The 20099-nt window shown below is 42.6% G+C and overlaps 1 protein-coding gene across 2 annotated transcripts in view; it reads left to right on the top strand.

The window, feature by feature from the left end:
* sdk2b (sidekick cell adhesion molecule 2b) overlaps positions 1-20099 on the top strand; it is a 149549-nt gene that overhangs the window by 117183 nt on the left and 12267 nt on the right. For both annotated transcript variants that reach the window (XM_061810069.1, XM_061810068.1), the window contains exons 13-40: positions 72-248; positions 949-1085; positions 1838-1985; positions 2818-2958; positions 4312-4493; positions 4615-4730; positions 6335-6530; positions 6624-6722; positions 6882-7073; positions 8095-8216; positions 8297-8406; positions 8613-8763; positions 8891-9128; positions 9939-10054; positions 10232-10421; positions 11007-11105; positions 11189-11383; positions 11539-11740; positions 11928-12031; positions 12113-12183; positions 12814-12946; positions 14266-14322; positions 14471-14572; positions 14756-14871; positions 16167-16353; positions 17401-17538; positions 18774-18986; positions 19066-19191. In XM_061810069.1, the coding sequence (XP_061666053.1) occupies positions 72-248; positions 949-1085; positions 1838-1985; positions 2818-2958; positions 4312-4493; positions 4615-4730; positions 6335-6530; positions 6624-6722; positions 6882-7073; positions 8095-8216; positions 8297-8406; positions 8613-8763; positions 8891-9128; positions 9939-10054; positions 10232-10421; positions 11007-11105; positions 11189-11383; positions 11539-11740; positions 11928-12031; positions 12113-12183; positions 12814-12946; positions 14266-14322; positions 14471-14572; positions 14756-14871; positions 16167-16353; positions 17401-17538; positions 18774-18986; positions 19066-19191 (4058 nt within the window). The remainder of the gene's footprint in view (positions 1-71; positions 249-948; positions 1086-1837; positions 1986-2817; positions 2959-4311; positions 4494-4614; positions 4731-6334; positions 6531-6623; positions 6723-6881; positions 7074-8094; positions 8217-8296; positions 8407-8612; positions 8764-8890; positions 9129-9938; positions 10055-10231; positions 10422-11006; positions 11106-11188; positions 11384-11538; positions 11741-11927; positions 12032-12112; positions 12184-12813; positions 12947-14265; positions 14323-14470; positions 14573-14755; positions 14872-16166; positions 16354-17400; positions 17539-18773; positions 18987-19065; positions 19192-20099) is intronic.

The raw sequence follows: 20099 nt of genomic DNA, 5'->3' as shown, positions 1-20099 counted from the left end.
CATCCTATTATGAAACGCAACCAGCAGCACAATGTATTACTTATTATGAAATCATCCCATGTTTGGCACAGGCACGTGTGGGAGAAAGAAGGCGTGGCCATCAACGTGCACGCCATGCCGCGGGTCCAACAGGATGCAGAGGGTACCCTGCACATCTCGCAGACGTGGTCGGGCGACATCGGCACCTACACCTGCCACGTCACCTCCGTGGGCGGCAACGATTCCCGTAGTGCCCACCTCCGAGTCAGGTAACCCCTCCCCACTACATACACACACAAAGGAACTTTTTTCCCCTTTTGCACACTGCTCAACTCTAATGTCCCCTCTGTCCTGTCCATTCTTATACACGCATCCATATGTTGTTACCACATTTACAAGCATGGGTTTGTGTGTTCACTATGCATGTCTGTGCACATGCATGAGAAATTGCTTGTCTTCTTGTGATATAATAACATTTTTTAATAATGTTTTAAACATCTGAAGAAACTAACTTAAGGTGTATGAATGGTGTAAAATATGACAATAATATACTGCAGGGTGAAAACATACACATGTTGGAAAATATTACCCCAAAAACAAAAACTCAAAATTGGTATGAATTATGTTATAACATTTTGGAGAAAGGCATCATGAATGTATGACTTAATGGATGTGAAATAAGTTTTGGTTGGTAAAATAGAAAGGATAAAAAAAAAAAAAACAATAATTACAAAGTGTTTGTATTTTGGTTTTAAAAAAAAAAAAAAGATAAAATGAAATGTTTACTTAAAAATAATCTCTTCACCATAATATTTCAGACATATATTTATTGAATATACCACATTCAAACTCAGAGCTGTCTGTCATGTCCTAACATTATTTGTTTTGGTTCTGTTGTGTTTTTCACCCGAACATACAGTAACTGTTAAGATGTCGGTGGGTAATTGGCGTTTGTGTTGTTCCCCGCAGACAGCTGCCTCACGCGCCCGAGAACCCCGCGGCGGTGCTGAGCGCGTCCGAGCGGCGCGCCATCGACCTGACCTGGGCGAAGGCCTTCGACGGGAACAGCCCGCTCATGCGCTACATCCTGGAGGTGTCTGAGAACAGTAGGTTACCCGACCTCTGCTGGCAATGTACCCTGATGGGGCCACTTAAATACACAACTTGTTTCAGTAATTACCGACACAACAAACCAGCCTATAATCTAGTCCGAGCACTGACAAGAAAAGTGCTCAGTCCATTGTCCAAAGTAATATATTTCCAGTGCTGTGAAAAGGCACTGGTACTTCTCAATTTCTTATATTTCCCCATAGTTTCTCCACTTCACCATTTAAGATCGTCAAACAAAAATAGACAAATATCACTCATGTGAACTTAAGATGCGGTTTTGAAATGATCTCAATTATTAAGGGGAAAAACCTCTTCGAATATATACATATATATATATATATATATATATATTTTTTTTTTTATTATTATTATTTTTTTTTGGTATCCTCGTTGTGGTATCTTGGATTTCAAGCCATCACGCTCCTGTGTCGTCACCCCATGTTAGCCTGTTAGCGCACTATATACCATGCCAGGAAGTTGAAAAAGAATTTAAGATCAGTACGGGTCATTAAGGGCGTCCATGACTTTTTGCGGGGAGGAACAAAGTGCCTTGACACAAAAGCGGCATTCTTGCGTGAGAGCTATTGAATATTCTCGTTGATGTGCACACAGCAGGGCCACCGTCAGGACGCTAACATGTAAAGAGGTGTCAGGCATGTCATGAGAAAAATGAGAACAATTTGGGGTTTTATCCAACAAAAAAAAATGCAACAATCTGAGGTTGATGACGTGATGTGGTCATTTGCAGATGCTCCCTGGGCGGTCCTGCTGACCAGCATCGAACCCGAGTTGTCAGCGATAACGGTCAACGGCTTGATTCCGGCACGCTCTTACCAGTTCCGCCTGTGCGCCGTCAACGACGTTGGCAAGGGCCAGTTCAGCAAGGAGACAGAACGGTGAGCTGCCATCCCATAATGTAACACTCCAAAACGTTTGCGCCATTAATGGTCATAAAGGTTGATGGACAACTGAAGTTCTTTAGACTGATAACTTGTCTGCAAATAGTGAAGCTTGTTTCCATGGCGACTCCTTTGACTGATCCGTTTATTCAGGAGTCGGTCGGCAAGGAGGGATGGAAGCCTTTAAGACCACTTGGGCACACGCGCGCACACAAGCAAAAAAAAAAAAACCGTCGCTTGTTAAAACTCCGCAGTGAGCTTTCCGCGCAATCCACGTCGCCAAGAAGAAAAAAAAGCCTTTTTATATCCGGCATAAATCCAACACGGCAGGCAGAGGCAGGTTAGACAGGAGTTGGCAAATTCGCAGACCGGCACTTGGGACCATATTGAGGGAGGTCTGCAACGCTGTGGTTGCAGCTGATTTCAACTATATCCAATCAAACCGACTCTTGTCATTCCCTTTAAATGTGGTGAACTCTGTGCGGAAGAGGATGATATGTCATCGCAGCGAGCATGAATTATCACTTCTCTTCATCATTGTGGCAAAATTCAATGAGAGTGGGTCTACTTAGTAAATCCAGAATGAGCTGGTGGTAACTTCTGGCAACTTAAAAACATCCGTAGACCTCAGGTATTTATTTCTACCCCTGATCATCCGTGTGCCACCCCCTCCCTCCCACAGCTGTGACAGCCAGTCAGAGGATTTAAAAAATATGATTATGATGATAGGAATGATAATAATACAATAAATGAATTGATTGAAAGGGTTTGAAAAACACTTTCGAAGCTCATCATGCACTTGCATTTCCGTGTTTGGTGTCTGTCGTAGCGTGTCGTTGCCAGAGGAGCCCCCCAGCGCTCCTCCGCAGAATGTCATCGCGAGCGGTCGCACCAACCAGTCCATCATGATCCAGTGGCAGCCGCCGCCCGAGAGCCATCAAAACGGCATCCTGCGTGGCTACACCGTACGGTAAGTCCGCCCCTCTCGATTGCCTCGTGGAGGTTTGAATTTACTACTGAATTACATTTGTGTGGCTCTTTGTTCTCACAACTGCTCTAATAAACCAATATCACGATCATAATATATAAAGAGTTACTACGGGAGAAATGTGGTTATTTTCGAGGACAAAAAAATGAATATTAAAAGAATAAATCAAAACTGGGTGTGGAAACAGTTTTAAGAAATCATACACATGCTTAGTATATTTTTTTCTAAAAATACATGAATGAATAAAGCACAATTTTCAAAGACTACGGCTTTAATATTACAAATAAAGCATTATTACCTTTAATGGAAACAAGTTTATTTAAAAAATATTGTGATTAAAATATGACTTTGTTGAAATGTAATTTTAAAAATGTGATTTTATTCTCATTAAAGTCCTCATTTTAATTTTTTTCCTTTATTTTTAACAACTTTATTTTTAAAATATATATATTTAGGCAGCTTTATTCTTATAAGAGTGAGAATATTAACTGCATCCCCAGAAAAGATGATTTCATTTCCACTTGGGAAAAAAAAAATGTGTGTGTATGTGTATATATATATATATATATATATATATATACACACACACACACTCACACACACATCCATTTTCCAAGCTGCTTATCCTCACAAGGGTCGGGGGAGTGCTGGAACCTATCCCAGCTACACCCTTAACTGATCACCATATCAACACCATAGTCATGTAAAATTACCATTTTCTTTAAAAATGATTTTATTGCAAATTTTTAAAATGAATACAACTGTACCCTCGCAAAATACAATTCTGAAAAGTAGTACTTTTTCCTCTTTAAAAAATAAGACTACTCTTGTAAAAAAAAAGTATTTTACTGTCAAAAAAATGACAAAAAAACACAAAAAACACATTAATGCAGGAAAAATTAATTGATGAAAAAAATTACCCTGTACATTAATTTAGTCAAAAAACATACAGCCCATTGGTGTAACAGCACAACTTTGTTTCTTGAAAAAAAATTGGATTTGTATTTATACACGCTAAAAATTAACCTGAACTTCAACTTTGTACTCTTGAAAAACAACCAACAACATACTTTTATGTTCCTTAGTAGTTGACAGGACGCCTGCCGACTTATCCCATGGTGGTGCACCACAGGAAGTTTGTTTGTCAGTTTTAAGGCTGGATACGTTTCCTGATGCAACCCGCTCATTTTTAATCTTGTCCTGGGACCAGCCTGGTTAATACTTGTCTTAGTAGTAATAAATCCTAACACGGAGTACGTGCTTATTTTCGTCGGTGCTGTGTCTCCCCCCAGTAGGGAGTCTGTTGTAATGCATTTCTGTGTTTGTATTTGTCAGGTACCGCTTGACGGGGCTGCCAGTGGACTACCAGATCAAGAACATCTCCAGCCCGGACGTGACCACGCTGCTGCTGGAGGACCTCATCATCTGGACCAACTACGAGATCGAGGTGGCCGCCTACAACGGGGCGGGCTTGGGCGCCTTCAGCCACAAAGTCACTGAGTGGACCCTACAAGGAGGTAAGAAAAATTCATCCATCGAGCCATCTCTCGACAGTATTTACTGTAGCTATGTGTCTTTTCATCTATCTGTCTCTTTTTTTTTCTTTGCTGTGTTCCGCCACCCCCCCCCCCCCTCCAGTGCCGACCATCGCCCCTGGCAACGTGCAGGCAGAGGCCGTCAACTCAACGGCGATTCGCTTTACATGGACGGCGCCCAACCCGCAGTTCATCAACGGCATCAACCAAGGCTACAAGGTCAGCTGGTGCGCCGACACCGCCAATTCAAATGGCTCTCAGCATTGTTGGCCTGTGCTGGGAATGCTGATTATTAGGCATTCATACTGAAAAATGAATGCGGATGCTAAGAATCAAGCATTCAAATGAAAGAATGTACAGTATGTCAATGCTGAGCTCAAGCATCTGAATACTTTTCACCTGACGTCATGAGTCAACTTTTGTTTACGGCAAAACTACAATACAACGCGCGTTTTTTAGTCATCCTTTTGTGAATATTGGCTTGCTTATAAGCGTCTTACGGGCTTTTCATCATAGTATTTCATTCTGTGGCTTACAGTTATAATAGTTCAGACAGTTCAGGCATTGTTTACCTTTTGCTGGACATTCAGCTAATTTACTGTGGTATCCTCCACACTTGTTACATATCTTCAAGGAGGTCTTTGGGCTGTCAATATGCCTACTAGCACCCGCGGTGAAACGTTGCTTTCCCGGTTTGCGGTGGATAACGCGAACCTCGTGGCTGTCCCTATACGTAGCCTTTAGCTGCACATTCGCTAACTCATGGGAGCGGGCTATGCCGATAGCTTTTTTTCGAGCATGAGCGCCGGCCCCTGTTTAGTAACTTTTCGCGCACACTCAGTGAGGTGGTAAAGAAAAGTATGCAATCTCAGACCATCTCATCTGCTGTTTGTGTAGTTTCAGTCTTTAACCAACAGCTTGAGTTCTGTCACAAAGTGCTCACATGACTCACAGTTACCTTGCACCTTCTCGTGAATATATTTAGCAAATACGGGGTTTGCCTTCGGAGTGAGGTAACCAGAGAATTTTTTTGCAACTTATCTTCGTCCTTTATCGCCAATCCACAGCAAGAGGAAATTCCACTTTTCCTCTGAAGCTCTGTTTTTAAGCGGTCCCGTGAACATGAGTTCGGCGTGTTGCTTGAATTTCCGCTAATCTGGTAGATTGGATGAGTTGGAACACTTAATGCCTCCTCGTTGTCTTCGTCCCCCCCCCCCCGAGTCCATAGTTATACTACCGGCACTCTGACACCATGTTATCAACTTTGTTGTCATGTTATTGAATAACGTAGACGTGAGTCCAACTGTACGTTTTAAGTGGGTGATATTTATTTTGCTTTTCCCCTGACAACCTCTCTAGTTCACTTCCCTATCGTCCAGTCTCGTCGGGCCCCACTGACGTCGCCACAATCACAATGACATCACACTTGCTATATACGAGAAGTACTGTAGCTCAATCTAATAATAACGAGACAATACTTGCTATTGAGTTTCACATATGGCTTCTTTCTGTATTCCTCACTCCAGCACAAGAGCCTCAATCACCTCTGATTACAGTGTTCGTTTGTCAAAGGACTTTCAAGATAAAAGATCAAACGATAACCGTAGCCAAAATACTTATCGCTTTGTAGAAACAATATGTAGACACGATCTTGCCGTCCAAAATGGCGTTGTAAACTATAAAACACGCGGTCGGCGCGGCGTCTATTGAAGCTCGAGCATCCATACTAAAAAAAAATCAGTTTCTCAGTCATCATCTCTTTGGCGCTCATATTTGTGTACTGTATAATATCTGGGCTGTAATAATGTACTCCCCGCTCCTAGCTGCTCGCGTGGGAGCCCGGCAACGAGCGCGAGGCGGCGGTGGTGACTGCGCGGCCCAACTTCCAGGACGGCGTGCACGTGGGCTATGTGACGGGCCTGAAAAAGTTCAGCGACTACTACACCTCGGGACTCTGCTTCACCACGCCGGGCGACGGACCACGCAGCCCCCCAAAGCTTCTGCGGACCCACGAGGACAGTAAGTGGACGGCAAGCGTCTTTTTACTTTTGCATTTTCACTTTCTGTAACAGTAGGGGTGTACATTATTTTTGCTTATTTGTTTGTTTTCAGCGCCGGGCGCTGTCGGCCACTTGAGCTTCACCGAGATTCTCGACACTTCACTCAAAGTCAGCTGGAGTGAACCAAACGAGAAGAACGGTATTCTCACAGGTACAGTACGTGCGCCTACGCACAAGCAGTACAGTATATGTTCTCACCGTGCTTGTGTGCCTTTTCTTTGGCTCACTCCCATATCCGAAAAACATGTACGTTAAGTTCAGTGAAGTCTAAATGGTCCACAGGTGTGAATTTGTCTTCATTTGTCTTCAGGCTACCGCATCTCTTGGGAAGAGTTCAACCGGACCAACACGCGGGTCACCCACTACTTGCCCAGCATAACCTTGGAGTACCGGGTCACCGGACTGACCGCGCTCACCACGTACACCATCGAGGTGGCGGCCATGACGTCCAAGGGACAAGGCCTGCTGTCGTCCTCCACCATCTCCTCGGGTGTCCCGCCAGGTTAGTTGGTGGATCTGGCCTGAACGTAGTACCTAGACTGACCTGCGGCAGGCAGTATTGTGTCTCAAGACCCCACCCAGGCTGATAAAAGCGCAAAGAATAAGAATGAGTTATTGAAAAATGGAGAAATGGAGTTTACCTGGTAATTGCATGTCAGTACTATCAAAATTGACATTCTCATTAATAACGATCGTAAAAAGAAATAATAATAATAAAATACACTTTTGTCACAGTTTGAGACCCGAAACGATTTCTATTCCAGAAAAAAAAAAAAAAAAATTCTAAATATCAAATGCTAAAAGTGATAGAGGGATGGGATAGTTAAGCTGTATGAAAATGTAACAGTATTTATTTTATACTATTATTTATTTTATTTATTATTAGATTTTTATATTATGCTATATATTATTATTTTTATTGTACTTATTTTATTCTCTCTCTCTCTCTCTCTCTCTCTCTCTCTCTCTATATATATATATATATATATATATATATATATATATATATATATATAATGTTATATTATTTATATTTATATATTTTTATACTATTAGTATTTATTATATACTAATGATGATGATCAAAAAAATTATTTTGAAAATTTGATAATCCTCATCCCAAAATAAGTGAATACAAAAGATGTATTGTCAAATAATGTGGTAGGGCTATATGTTGCTATATTTAATCAAGAAAATTATTAAATCAAAAAATATAGGCAAATAAATATTTAAAATATCAATTATTTTGACAGCAAAATACAATTTGTTGAGAAAATGTAGATTCTATGAATTTTAATGCAGTTGGGGGGAGAAATGCCGTTAAAAAACAAAATAAGTAAATAAATTAAAGGTTTTATACTATTTTTCTGATTGTATTCACTTAAATGTTTTAGTAAATAGATTTTACACCGGTCTGAATACAGTTGGTAAACTTGGACAATCCAAAATATATTTTGGGATAAAAAAAAATAAATTTCATCATTTCCTGTATTTTGTTGTATCAAATTCCTGCTTAATCTCAGAGCTTCCCGGCCCGCCCACCAACATCGCAATCTCCAATATCGGCCCGCGCTCCGTCAGCCTTCTCTTCAAACCAGGCTATGACGGCAAGACCTCCATCTCCCGCTGGCAGGTGGAGGCCCAGGTGAGCTCGCTGAATCTGATCGCGTATCAATCATTCAATGATTCTGAATATGATACAGATTCCCGATTGGTTGGTTTTAGGTGGGCGCTGTGGGGGACAACGAGGACTGGGTGACGGTTCACCAGGTGTCCAACCTACCCGACGCGCGCTCCCTGGACGTTCCCGGTCTCAATCCATACACCTATTACAGGTGGGAAATGTAGATTCCAAATAAAGGTTTCAAAGTTCAATTCCAACAGTTCGTGTTTCAAATTAAGATTAGATGGAAATTAAAGTTTGAAATCTTGAGTTCAAATTCAGGGTTTAAAAGTAAGGTTTTCTCCTTTTTCCACAACAATGATCAAAAGTGATGAAGAAAAAGAGTAAATGTCATTCTTATTCTCATTCAATGTCCAGGTTCCGTATGCGTCAGGTGAACATTGTGGGCAGCAGCCCCCCCAGCCAACCCTCCAGGAAAATCCAAACACTTCCCGCCCCTCCGGACGTCGCCCCCGCCAACATCACGCTTCGGACCGCCAGTGAGACCAGCCTGTGGTTAAGATGGATGGTAAGCAAAGCGGGGCGGGTGCCACCATAAACGTACCGTATACTTCCTGTTTTTGCTTCACGATAGCGTCAAAGCACTATTTTTGTGTACCTGAAACTCTTCAACTAACTTTTCTGTCTGTTGTCAGCCTCTGCCCGAGTGGGAGTATAACGGCAACGCGGACCAGGTGGGCTACAGGGTGCAGTATGCCAAAGCGGGCTCTTCAGGTCACCCGCTCATGCAGGCTATACCCGACCGCATGGAGAGAGAGTTCACCATCGAGGACCTGGAAGAGTGGACTGAGTACGAGGTGAGGGTGCAGGCCCTCAATGGTATCGGGCCCGGGCCCTGGAGCCAGCCGATCAGAGGCCGTACCCGAGAGTCAGGTGAGGCTGTGTTGAATTTTACTCCGTGACATTTGCGTCAATATTGATTAGCTGTCGATCAGACCTCAGGGCTACATGCTAAAATCAAATGCTTTTGAATTCTTTTTTTAAATATTGGCGATCAATATTCAATAAAACAATTGGCAAAAGACCATCAAGCTGAACGCTGAAGACTATTGACTAATAAAGGCTAAATAGCAAAATGGTGGCAACGCAGTTTACCGACAGTTACAGCTAACTACTACACGCTACCTGGTGATAAAGGCTGATAGCTAAAACCCAAATTTAAAATGCTACAGCTAAATGGAAAAGACTATTGGCTTACACAAGGCTCTCACAAAAATGCAGAATTCTAGTGTAGAATGGTGCTGATTTCTTGTTTTCATGCTAAATATTGCTTAGGACATTTGGCTAAATGCTAACAGCGAATTGCCAAGAACAATCTGCTGTTGAAACTAAATGCAAGAAACTCACAACTAATAAAGCCTCAGTCCGACATGATACAGACTGTCAGATGATAAATGCTCAGAGCTAAATTCTGGTCCAATTAAAATTTACAAAAATATCTCACCCAATAGCTATATTTTCTTCTTCCTTGATATCCATGTAATATTGCTTGAGACTGTTTGCTCAATGCTAAAAGCAAATAGCTAATGCCTGTCCATGGAATGGTTTTGTTTTAATTCATTTCTGAATTTTGTTAGAATGGCTTAAGACTGAGTGGTTGAGTGGGGAAGGCTGATTTCTAAAGAATATCACCTAATTACTAATATAGCATTTTTGTCATTTTTTTTTTCTTTTTTTGTCCAGTACCATCCTGCGGGCCAACTAACGTGTCGGCCTTCGCCACCACATCCAGCAGTGTCCTTGTGCGCTGGTCTGATGTACCCGAGCCGGACCGAAATGGACTCATTTTGGGCTACAAGGTCTACTTGTCATTCATTAATATGGTGAAGCAGCATGTGGTTCAAGGTTTTCTTGTGTACTCTGTTCCAAGTCAACAACTGTTTGTGATCACGAGGCAGCTCAGTGATGGTGTTTGAAATACCTTGCATCGCATGCTGCCCTTTGCAATATCTTTTTTTATTCCGGCTGTTTGGCAGGTGGTGTACAAAGAAAAGGACTCGGACAGCGGCGCCCGATTTTGGAAGGCGGAGGGCAACGCCACACGCAGCGTCCAGCTGGCGGGTCTGGGAAAATACGTCCTGTATGAGATCCAGGTCCTGGCGTTCACCCGCATCGGAGACGGGCGGCCCAGCTCCCCGCCCATTTTTGAAAGAACCCTGGATGACGGTAGACATCTGGTTGTTTTATTATAAGCGTTCAAGCGTTCAAAAATTCAGATGGCCGTCATGTAGCATAGACGATTTGAGTAAATATGAACGTTTTACGTGTTTTTACAAGTAACTGAAGGGGTGCCCAAAACGATGTCATGCACTAGGGGGTGAGGATGACATTTTTACTTCCATCTCTGTCATGATGTCGGAGGCAGTCGCCTTCAACCTTCCAATGAAGATGCTGCACCCCCTCGAATCTGTCAAGATGTTAAAGGGTCTGCGTAGCAAAACAAAACTCAAAAAGGGTGGGAATCATTGTCATCTTTCCCCTCTGGTGCCCAACAGATTTAGCGTACCCCCTTTCCTCTGACACTCTCGAGAATGAAAACATTTTTGAGAGAACATGCCTACTTTAAGCCTAAAACTGACTATTGGGAGTGGGAGATAGGATAAATTTAAAAAATAAAATAGTAGAAGGAAGGCTTCAAAACAGCTAAAGTTGTCTTTGTGTTTGATGCCTCAAATTAAACTGCTGTACACGGACAAGTTTAAAAGGGAGTGCGCAAAATGTGGTAATCATGACTTCGTTGCCGTCCTGCAGTGCCAGGGCCGCCGATGGGCATCCTGTTCCCTGAAGTGCGCACCACTTCAGTTCGTCTGATTTGGCAGTCGCCCACTCAGCCCAACGGGATCATCCTGGGTGAGTAAAGATCTTCTCCTGTACGAAGCGGCGTCACCACGGTGCTTTTTATTCAAACGTCTCATCATCTTGCGGTGTACTAGCGTACCAGATCACGTATCACCTCAACTCCACCAACGGCAACACCGCCACCGTGGATGTGCTCAGCCCCAGCAGCCGCCAGTACACAGTCACCGGCCTCAAACCCGAGTGCGTCTACGTGTTCCGTATCACGGCGCAGACCCGCAAAGGCTGGGGCAAGGCCGCCGAGGCGCTGGTGGTCACCACTGAGAAACGAGGTGACGTGCAACTGCCTGTGTGCTGTCACATTTTTCATTATAAAGACTACAGCTAATTATTATGTTCTTAAAGGAAAGTATTTCAATGTCAGCTATATTGTTAGGGTTATTATTAGTTAACATTGGTGGGTCCTAACGCTATCCTTTCTCCCCAGCTCGCCCGCAGCCCACCAGCCGCCCCGCCGTGCCTCAGAAGGACGTGCACGCCCGGCACGTTCTCCTGTCGTGGGAGCCCGGCAGCGACGGCCTGTCGCCCGTGCGCTACTACACCGTGCAGCTGCGCCAGCTCCCCGACAACAACTGGACCGTGCACTCGGCCTCCGTCAACCACGACGCCACCTCCTACGTCATCACCAGGTAAGCACTTCCGACATTTACAAAGCTCGTTTTAAAGATACAAACTTGCTTCACTATCATTTTCTTTTTCTATTAATGAAGAGGGAAAAAAATCCATTAAAATCAGAAATCATGTTGGAATGAACATAATTCTAATTTATTGTAAGGCTCTTAATGATAACAATGACACTTTTCTTCTGTCGCCAAGGCTGAAGCCCTTCACTTCTTATCAGTTCAGAGTGAAAGCCACCAACGACATCGGCGACAGCGAGTACAGCGAAGAGAGCGACGCTATCACCACTCTGCAGGATGGTAGGCGATGCGCTCAATGTAACTAATTAAGCCAAATGCAAGTCGTCGGGCTCTATCCTTGAATATCCTTTATCACGCCAGCGCCAGACGAAGCACCTGTCATCTTCTCGGTCACGCCCCACACGACTACATCAGTGCTGATTCGCTGGAAGGTAAGCTTCTCTGCCTGTTAAAAAAATAAAAAAATAAATAAATACTTTTGGGGGGAGTTGTTTTTTTTTTTAAGTAAAAATGTGTATTAGAATTATACATTATAATTTATTATAGTATTTTTTTTATTTTAAAACTGCTTACCATTTCAATTTATGACAGTAAATATTGATTAGTTTTTATTTTTAATGCTTGATTATTATTTTCCTTCTTGTTAGTTTAATTACAATCTCAGGTTTATGTCCATGATTTCAATTTAATACACTAGCCATTACTTTTTATTTAATTTCTGGCTATTCTATTCAATTACAGAAATTGCTTTGTTATTTTTGTAATCATTAAAAATCTGTGATAATTTATTCAAATGTATTATTGGGACAACACATTTAGTTTTTGCATTTTGTTAACTTTTATTAATTTAATAACATTTTTAATCATTGTAATATTGCCTAATAGTTTAATTAACATTTTATGGTATTTATACATTACACTTAGAATAGCAATTAAATCAATTGTAATTTTAATATTAACTTTTCCGTAAATGACCAAGGACAGGACGGAGCTTGTTTTCTTGCTCTCTCATCCATCCATTCATTCTTTTTTTTTCCCCCTCCCCCCTGAATCCCTTGCAGCCTCCCCCCGAGGAGAGGATCAACGGAATCCTGCTGGGCTTCCGTATCCGCTACCGGGAGCTTCTGTACGACCGTCTCCGAGGTTACTCCCTCCACGCCATCAACAGCATGTCAGCGTGGGCCGAGCTCACCGGTGAGATGAAAAATGTGTTGCGATTCAAAGAGAACCCACTAGATGGCGCAAATTGTTTCCACAAGTTGTTTCGTGTTCCTGCAGCGGTCAAAATTAAAGTTTTTATTTTTGCCATTACTATACTATACTTTTGAAAAATTGAACCAACTCAGAGATTCTTCTTCTTCTTTTCCTTTCGGCTTGTCCTGTTAGGGGTCGCCACAGCGTGTCATCTTTTGCCATCTTAGCCTATCTCCTGCATCTTCCTCTCTAACACCCACTATCCTCATGTCCTCCCTCACAACATCCATCCACCTTTTTCTTTGATCTTCCTCTCGCTCTTTTGCCTGGGAGCTCCATCCTCAGCATCCTTCTACCAATATACTCACTCTCTCGCATCTGAACATGTCCAAACCATCGAAGTCTGCTCTCTCGAATCTTGTCTCCAAAAGATCCCACTTTGGCTGTCCCTCTCATGAGCTCATTTCTAATCCTATCCAACCTGCTCACTCCGAGCGAGAACCTCAACATCTTCATTTCTGCCACCTCCAGTTCTGCTTCCTGTTGTTTCTTCAGTGCCACCGTCTCTTATCCGTACATCATGGCCGGCCTCACCACTGTTTTGTAAACTTTGCCCTTCATCCTAGCAGAGACTCTTCTGTCACATAACACACCAGACACCTTTCGCCAGCTGTTCCAACTCAGAGATTGGATGATGGCAATTATCTAATTTCTTTATCCATCCATCCATTTTCCATCCATTAGCCGCTTATCCTCATAAGGGTTGCAGGAAGTGCTGGAGCCTATCCCACCTCTCAACAGGCAGGAGGCGGAGTACACCCTGAACTGGTTGCCAGCCAATCGCAGGGCACATAGAGACAAACAGCCACACTCACAATCACACCTAGGGACAATTTAGAGTGTCCAATTTATGTTGCATGTTTTTGGGGGATGTGGGAGGAAACCGGAGTGCCCGGAGGAAACCCACGCAGGCATGGGGGGAATATACAAACGCCACACAGGCAGAGCTGGGATTTGAATCGTGGTCCTCAGAACTGTGAGGCCAACGCTCTACAGCTGCGCCTGTTTTAAACTAATACTTCATAAATAGTAATTTAATTTGTTTCCTGCTTTTATATTTTTTTGTTGCTGTTTATTATTTTGATCATAATGATTATCCGGAAAATTTCAATGTTATTATATAATAATAACTACATTATTTAGTTATTTCATCAGAAATATTTTTTGAGTTATAAAATATATTACTATGACTATTGTTTTAACATCCTGTTGCAGTAATTAAAAACATAACATGTGATTTGTCCACCTCGTGTGCACAGCCCCCTACAGCATTCGCAATCTGAGCGACGCCACTTTGACGCAGTTTGAGTTGGACAGTAAGTTTCAAAACAAAATATAATATATATATATATATATATATATATATATATATATATATAATATATATATATATATATATATATAATAACAATAAATGTGGGAGTTGATAATTCCAAGTTGTTGTTTTTTTTTTTTTTGCCTTAGAGTTGAGCAAGCACAAGCGCTACGAGATCCGCATGAGCGTGTACAATGCCGTAGGCGAGGGGCCCACCAGCCCGCCCCAGGAGGTGTTTGTTGGAGAGGCAGGTGGGTACAAGACCAAAGGTGTGCAAAGTTTAGCTAAATAAAGATTCAAGAACACGGAGCAGGTATGTGTTGCCTGTAGGACATGTTTTGCCAACCCTTTTTTATAGATTTACTGCTATACAAGCCAATAATGTCTCCTATTACACATACAGTAGGTTTATAATGGGGTATGTTGGTATTTAGTTCCCACAGCGCCCCCACAGAATGTTGCCGTTCAGTCCTCCTCTGCCACTCAGCTGGATGTCACGTGGGATCCGCCGCCGATCATCGCTCAAAATGGTGACATCCAAGGCTACAAGGTAAAAAAAAAAAACCATAGTGACAGAACCCACTCTTCTCCAGATTAATGCGACATTCACTCTCGCACACAAAAACGTCAAAGCTGCCTTGTCATAACAAACAAACAAACAACAATTGTTTACTTGGAACACAGCATCCAAAAATGACAATGATCCAAATACTCCATCTCCAAGTTTTATGACAAATGTATGAATATGTAACTAATTCAACCAAAACGGAGCTAATTCCACTTTAACCAAATGTAATGCAAACAAATTTAATCAATTCAATCTAGCTAATTCCATTAAATATAATTTATCGCTTAGACTACTTCAATCAAATGTAACTATAATTCTACTGAATGTACCCCATTCGTCCAAATGTACTAAACATTTAACTAATTACAGAAAAGTGTAGCTAATTTTCAAAAATAATTTCATCAAATGTAACTAATTTCACCATGATTTATTTATCTAAATATTTCTAATCCACCAAATGTAACAATTTTTTCCCATTTGTTACTTAATCCACCTATCTAATGCATTCAAATACAACTACCGTCGCCACATGTAACTATCCATCTATTTCCTTTGCCGCTTATCCTCACGAGGGTCGCGAGGCGGGGTACACCCTCAACTGGTTGCCAGCCAATCGCAGGCCACATCGAGACAAACAACCGCACTCACAATCACACCTAGGGGTAGTTTAGAGTGTCCAATTAATGTTGCATGTTTTTGGGATGTGGGAGGAAACCGGAGTGCCCGGAGAAAACCCACACAGGCACGGGCAGAACATGCAAACTCCACACAGGCGGGTCTGGGATTGAACCCAGGACCTCAGAACTGTGAGGCCAATGCTTTACCAGCTGATCCACTGTGCCTGCCCCACATGTAACTAATAAATCAAAACCAAATGTAGCTAACCTACTAACTACTTTGACCATGTGAGCAATACATTGCAATCTAATTCCAAAAATATATAACTCATTTATCCAACCAAATGTAACTACTTTGTCCAAAAGTAACAAATACACCAAGTATAAATAAATGTAACTAATCCTATGAAATCCAACCTAGTAAATCATCCTTCCATTCATCCATTTTCTGAGCCGCTTATCCTCACGAGGGCGGCGGGAGTGCTGAAGGTTATCCCAGCGGTTATCGGGCAGGAACTGGTTGCCAGCCAATCGCAAGGCGAGATGGAGCCAGACAACAGTTAACATTATTACATTCATCCAAATGTAACTCATAGAGACAAATAGAATGAATTCCAATAAATGTAACAAAGTTGTCCAAATGTCACTCATCCCACCAAGGTCTACTTTTGGGAGTCCCACCGCAAGAACGAGACGGAGCGTCTGCGGACCCTTTTCATGCCCGAGGGGGGTGTGAAGCTAAAGAACCTTACTGGCTACACCAGTTACATGATCAGCGTGGCCCCCTTCAACGCTGCCGGGGACGGGCCCCGCAGTCCCGCCATCAGGGGGCGGACCCAGCAAGCAGGTAGTGGAGCCAAACCGTGAGGCGGTGGGAGCTGAGAAGGATGGCGATTTTTTTTTTGGAAGTGGGTGTGGGGGTGGCTTTGAGTTCTTCCAGCTTGTTCCGCAACAATGGGGTCTTTGTCTCCGCTAGAGAAAGCAAAGTTTCAAGAGCTCGACTGTTTCCGAACTCAAGTTCAGCCAAGTCTAATTAGGTCGGTCAAGCGAGTGAGCAGAGACACTCGTTACGGTGGCGAACTGGCGTGACCCGACTCGCGTTAGCTTTTCGGGAGGGGCGCAGCAGATTTCATCAGTGATGCCAATCACCCGATGCAATGATTGCGCAACAATGGAGAAATTGTTAGAAAGAACATCAACCATACACGCCCATCACTGTGCGCCAAATGCTACTCTGTATTGTTTTACAAAAAAGATTTATTTAGTTAGTTAGTTTTAGTTAGTCCTAGTTTCGAGTAAAATCGAAAAAAGTACTGGGATACATACATGGAACTCTGTCTAAAATGTGACTATATTTTCATTTTTGCCAGAATTTTTTTTTTACCAATTTCTTTAGTTTTACAAGTCATAATAAGGGAAAAATGTACACTTTCCAGTACATATACAGTACACATTATTAGACATGAAACTGGGTTTTTACATTAATTTGCTGTCCAGATTGTTGGCCATTAATTACTGTAATTAAACTTTCTTTCTTTAACTAGGTGTTGTATTTTTACATTGCTCTAACTAAAGGTTACTGTAAATGTAAATTACAACAAGTCCCTGTAAAAAGTACAAAAGTGGAAGGAGTAATCTGAGTCGGGTTCTGGAGTCATGCTCCATTTTTTCTTTCTTTTTTTTTAATACTTACAGTAAATATTGTGCCTTTTTTTTAGGGGTATTTACTGTTTCATCAAATAGTCAAATGTATTGGAATGTATGTGCTCCGTTTATGATGTCATGTGCTAAAAGGTACCACGATGAAATGTTTTATTTCCTTCTGATTACATTTTTCCCCCCCCACTGGCTCCTCTTGTTCAAAGCAAACAACACTGCCGTCACTGTGTTTCAGCCCCCAGCGCCCCCCGTTTCATCCACTTCAGCGAGCTTACCACCTCCTCTGTCAACGTGTCATGGGGCGAGCCGGCCCTGCCCAACGGCATCATCGAAGGCTACCGTCTGGTCTACGAGCCCTGCACGCCCGTTGACGGTAAACCTTTCTTCTCCCTCTCCTTCCCACTTAACCGCGTGGTCATTGCTTGGATTACCAAACACAGTAGTAACACCTTTAACCACTAGAGTTTAAATTGTATCCCACCGTGGTACATTGAATTTAAGGTATTGAAGCCCAATAGCTACCATAATGTCATTTTGTCCAGATAGAGTGTGTGTGTGTTTTCCTAGCTATATTCTTTACATTTTTTGATCTACCTTAATTCCCGGCCTACAGAGCGCTCCTGGTTATAAGCTTCACCCAGTACATTTGTAAAGGAAATACCATTTGCTACATACATACACCGCAGCCGTGTAAAAGCCACATGTACCCAGAGATATTTACAAAGATTGAACACAGAGAATTTAACGCTAGCGGCACCGCGCTAATTTTAACGCTAGCGCCGCAGCGCTAACGCTAATGCAAGCTCCACGCTAACAGGGCCGGTTAAAAAAAAAAAAAAGGTAAAAATCACTGAGACAAGGCAGTAACACACGAGTGCAGCTCTAACAGGGCCGGACCGGTAAAAGTCACTTCCTCTGCAAATATATTCCGCCGGTCTCACTCTTACCTTTTCCGCTCGAGTGCCCCCTTGCGGTCGTTAGGGAAAAAATGCACAAATTAGGCACATCACCGCATAAACCGCAGGGTTGAAAGCGTGGGGAAAAAAGTCTCGGTTTGTAGGCCGGAAATTACAGTAATTAACACGGTAAATAAATGGGAAATATTTTCATTATAAGAACATAAAGTTCTAAGTCATCTTTAATAGTTCCAAACACCCCCCCCCAAAAAAAAAACCAATGTAAATGCTAATTTATAGCACCAGCCTGCCATGACACATTTAATCTCATGCAGCCATCTGCTTGCAGTATATCGCCAATAAAGCTACAATGTTTAATCTTGCCACAATTTGGGATTCCCAACACAAAAACGCATTTTGACCAAAAAATACTTTAAGTAACTTTTAGTTACTCATGTTTCCTTTAGACGTTACTCTTGCATGCATTAGGAACAGTTGCTGTTGTTGAAAATCCCAGTTCCCTGTGGGATACAGTACATTGTGGTCATCTGCCACATCCATTGCAAGTTGTGTCTCGCCTTTCGTTAGCACCAATCTAACGCTTGTGTTTCATTTAATGTTTTTTTTTTTACATATGCTACTGCTTCAGAGTAACTGCATTGAATTGTCTGAGCTGTGTAAGAAGTGCTATAAATGTGGTATGTTTGCGCAGTGTCTTCCATGGCCTGTGCCGACTGTCTCCACTCCCCCTCCTCCCCACCAGGCGTCAGTCGGACTGTCATGGTAGAGGTGAAGGGCGGCAGCCCCCTCTGGCTCAAGCTCAAGGACTTGGCCGACGGCGTCACGTATAACTTCCGCATCCGAGCCAAAACGTTCGTGTACGGGCCCGAGGTGGAGGCGAACATCACCACCGGCCCCGGGGAAGGTAGCTGACGCAGAGGATTTTGATCGGTTTTTAATGCGCTTTTAAAATGCTTGAATGTTTTTTTTTGACTGCCTCCCAGGAGCCCCGGGACCCCCGGGGGACCCCTTCATAACTCGCTACGGCGCAACGCTGACCATCCACTGGACCAGCGGGGACTCGGGCCGCGCTCCGATTACACGCTATGTCATTGAGGCTCGGCCTTCTGGTGAGGGCGATGGGATATACGTTAACTCGTTCGGGGGAGGAAGGAGGTATAATGTGTCACCATCTGCTGCCCGACCTCCGACCGGGGTCTTTTTAATAGCTTATTGATCAGTCCGGACAATCACTGTCTGTTTTTTTTATTGATGGAGTGTGGCAGAGTGACGAATGGTTTGACGCCATATGCCACCAAGATGGAGGAGTCTTTTCCAAACCCCAACTTGATTAGGTGCTGTCTCGTCAATACTTTTATCCATAAATATATTAGTCAGAGCGTCCCCAGGCTTCCAAGCAATGTGACAAACTAGCTATGTTGTCAAGTTGTCTTTTTAGTTTATGTCTTGCAACTAATGAGAGAAATTTCATATTGCAGAAGCACAGAATACATGCTCATATGAAACATGAGCCTCCTTGGGATCGCAAGGCTACTACTAAGCTACAAAAATAAACTTGGCTTAAGAGCCACATGCTGCTTCACCAAAATACTTCTGCTACATTTCCACTCAAAACTTTTCTTTTTTAGGAGTTGTCCTATGGAAATTGGGACGCTAATTCCCAGTATATTTATTTGGGAGAAAGGGGTGGCATTGTGTAGAGAAGAGACTCTCGGAGTGCTGTCTATACGAGGACTTTGGAACTTAAATGAAATTATTCATCAAGTTTAAATTACACAATTATAACACCAGCCACCTCTCAGTCACAAACAACAATTATCTGTTGTCAACGCGTCGAACCGGGCTTGAAAATATAACCTTGTGTAATGAGCCACATGCCGACCCCATGTAGCAGCTGCCTTCTGGTAAATTTCCATTACAATCATCAGTGGGTTGCCATAAGACTCATTACTTCCCAGTTTATTAGAAAGGGGAGTTGCACATGTATAAAAATGAATGTAAACATAACATTTTGAGT

Source organism: Syngnathoides biaculeatus, chromosome 22, assembly GCF_019802595.1.
Source record: "Syngnathoides biaculeatus isolate LvHL_M chromosome 22, ASM1980259v1, whole genome shotgun sequence".
In the NCBI taxonomy this organism is placed as follows: domain Eukaryota; kingdom Metazoa; phylum Chordata; class Actinopteri; order Syngnathiformes; family Syngnathidae; genus Syngnathoides; species Syngnathoides biaculeatus.
The sequence above is the reverse complement of the archived record's forward strand: the minus strand, read 5'-3'. Positions and strand labels throughout refer to the sequence as shown.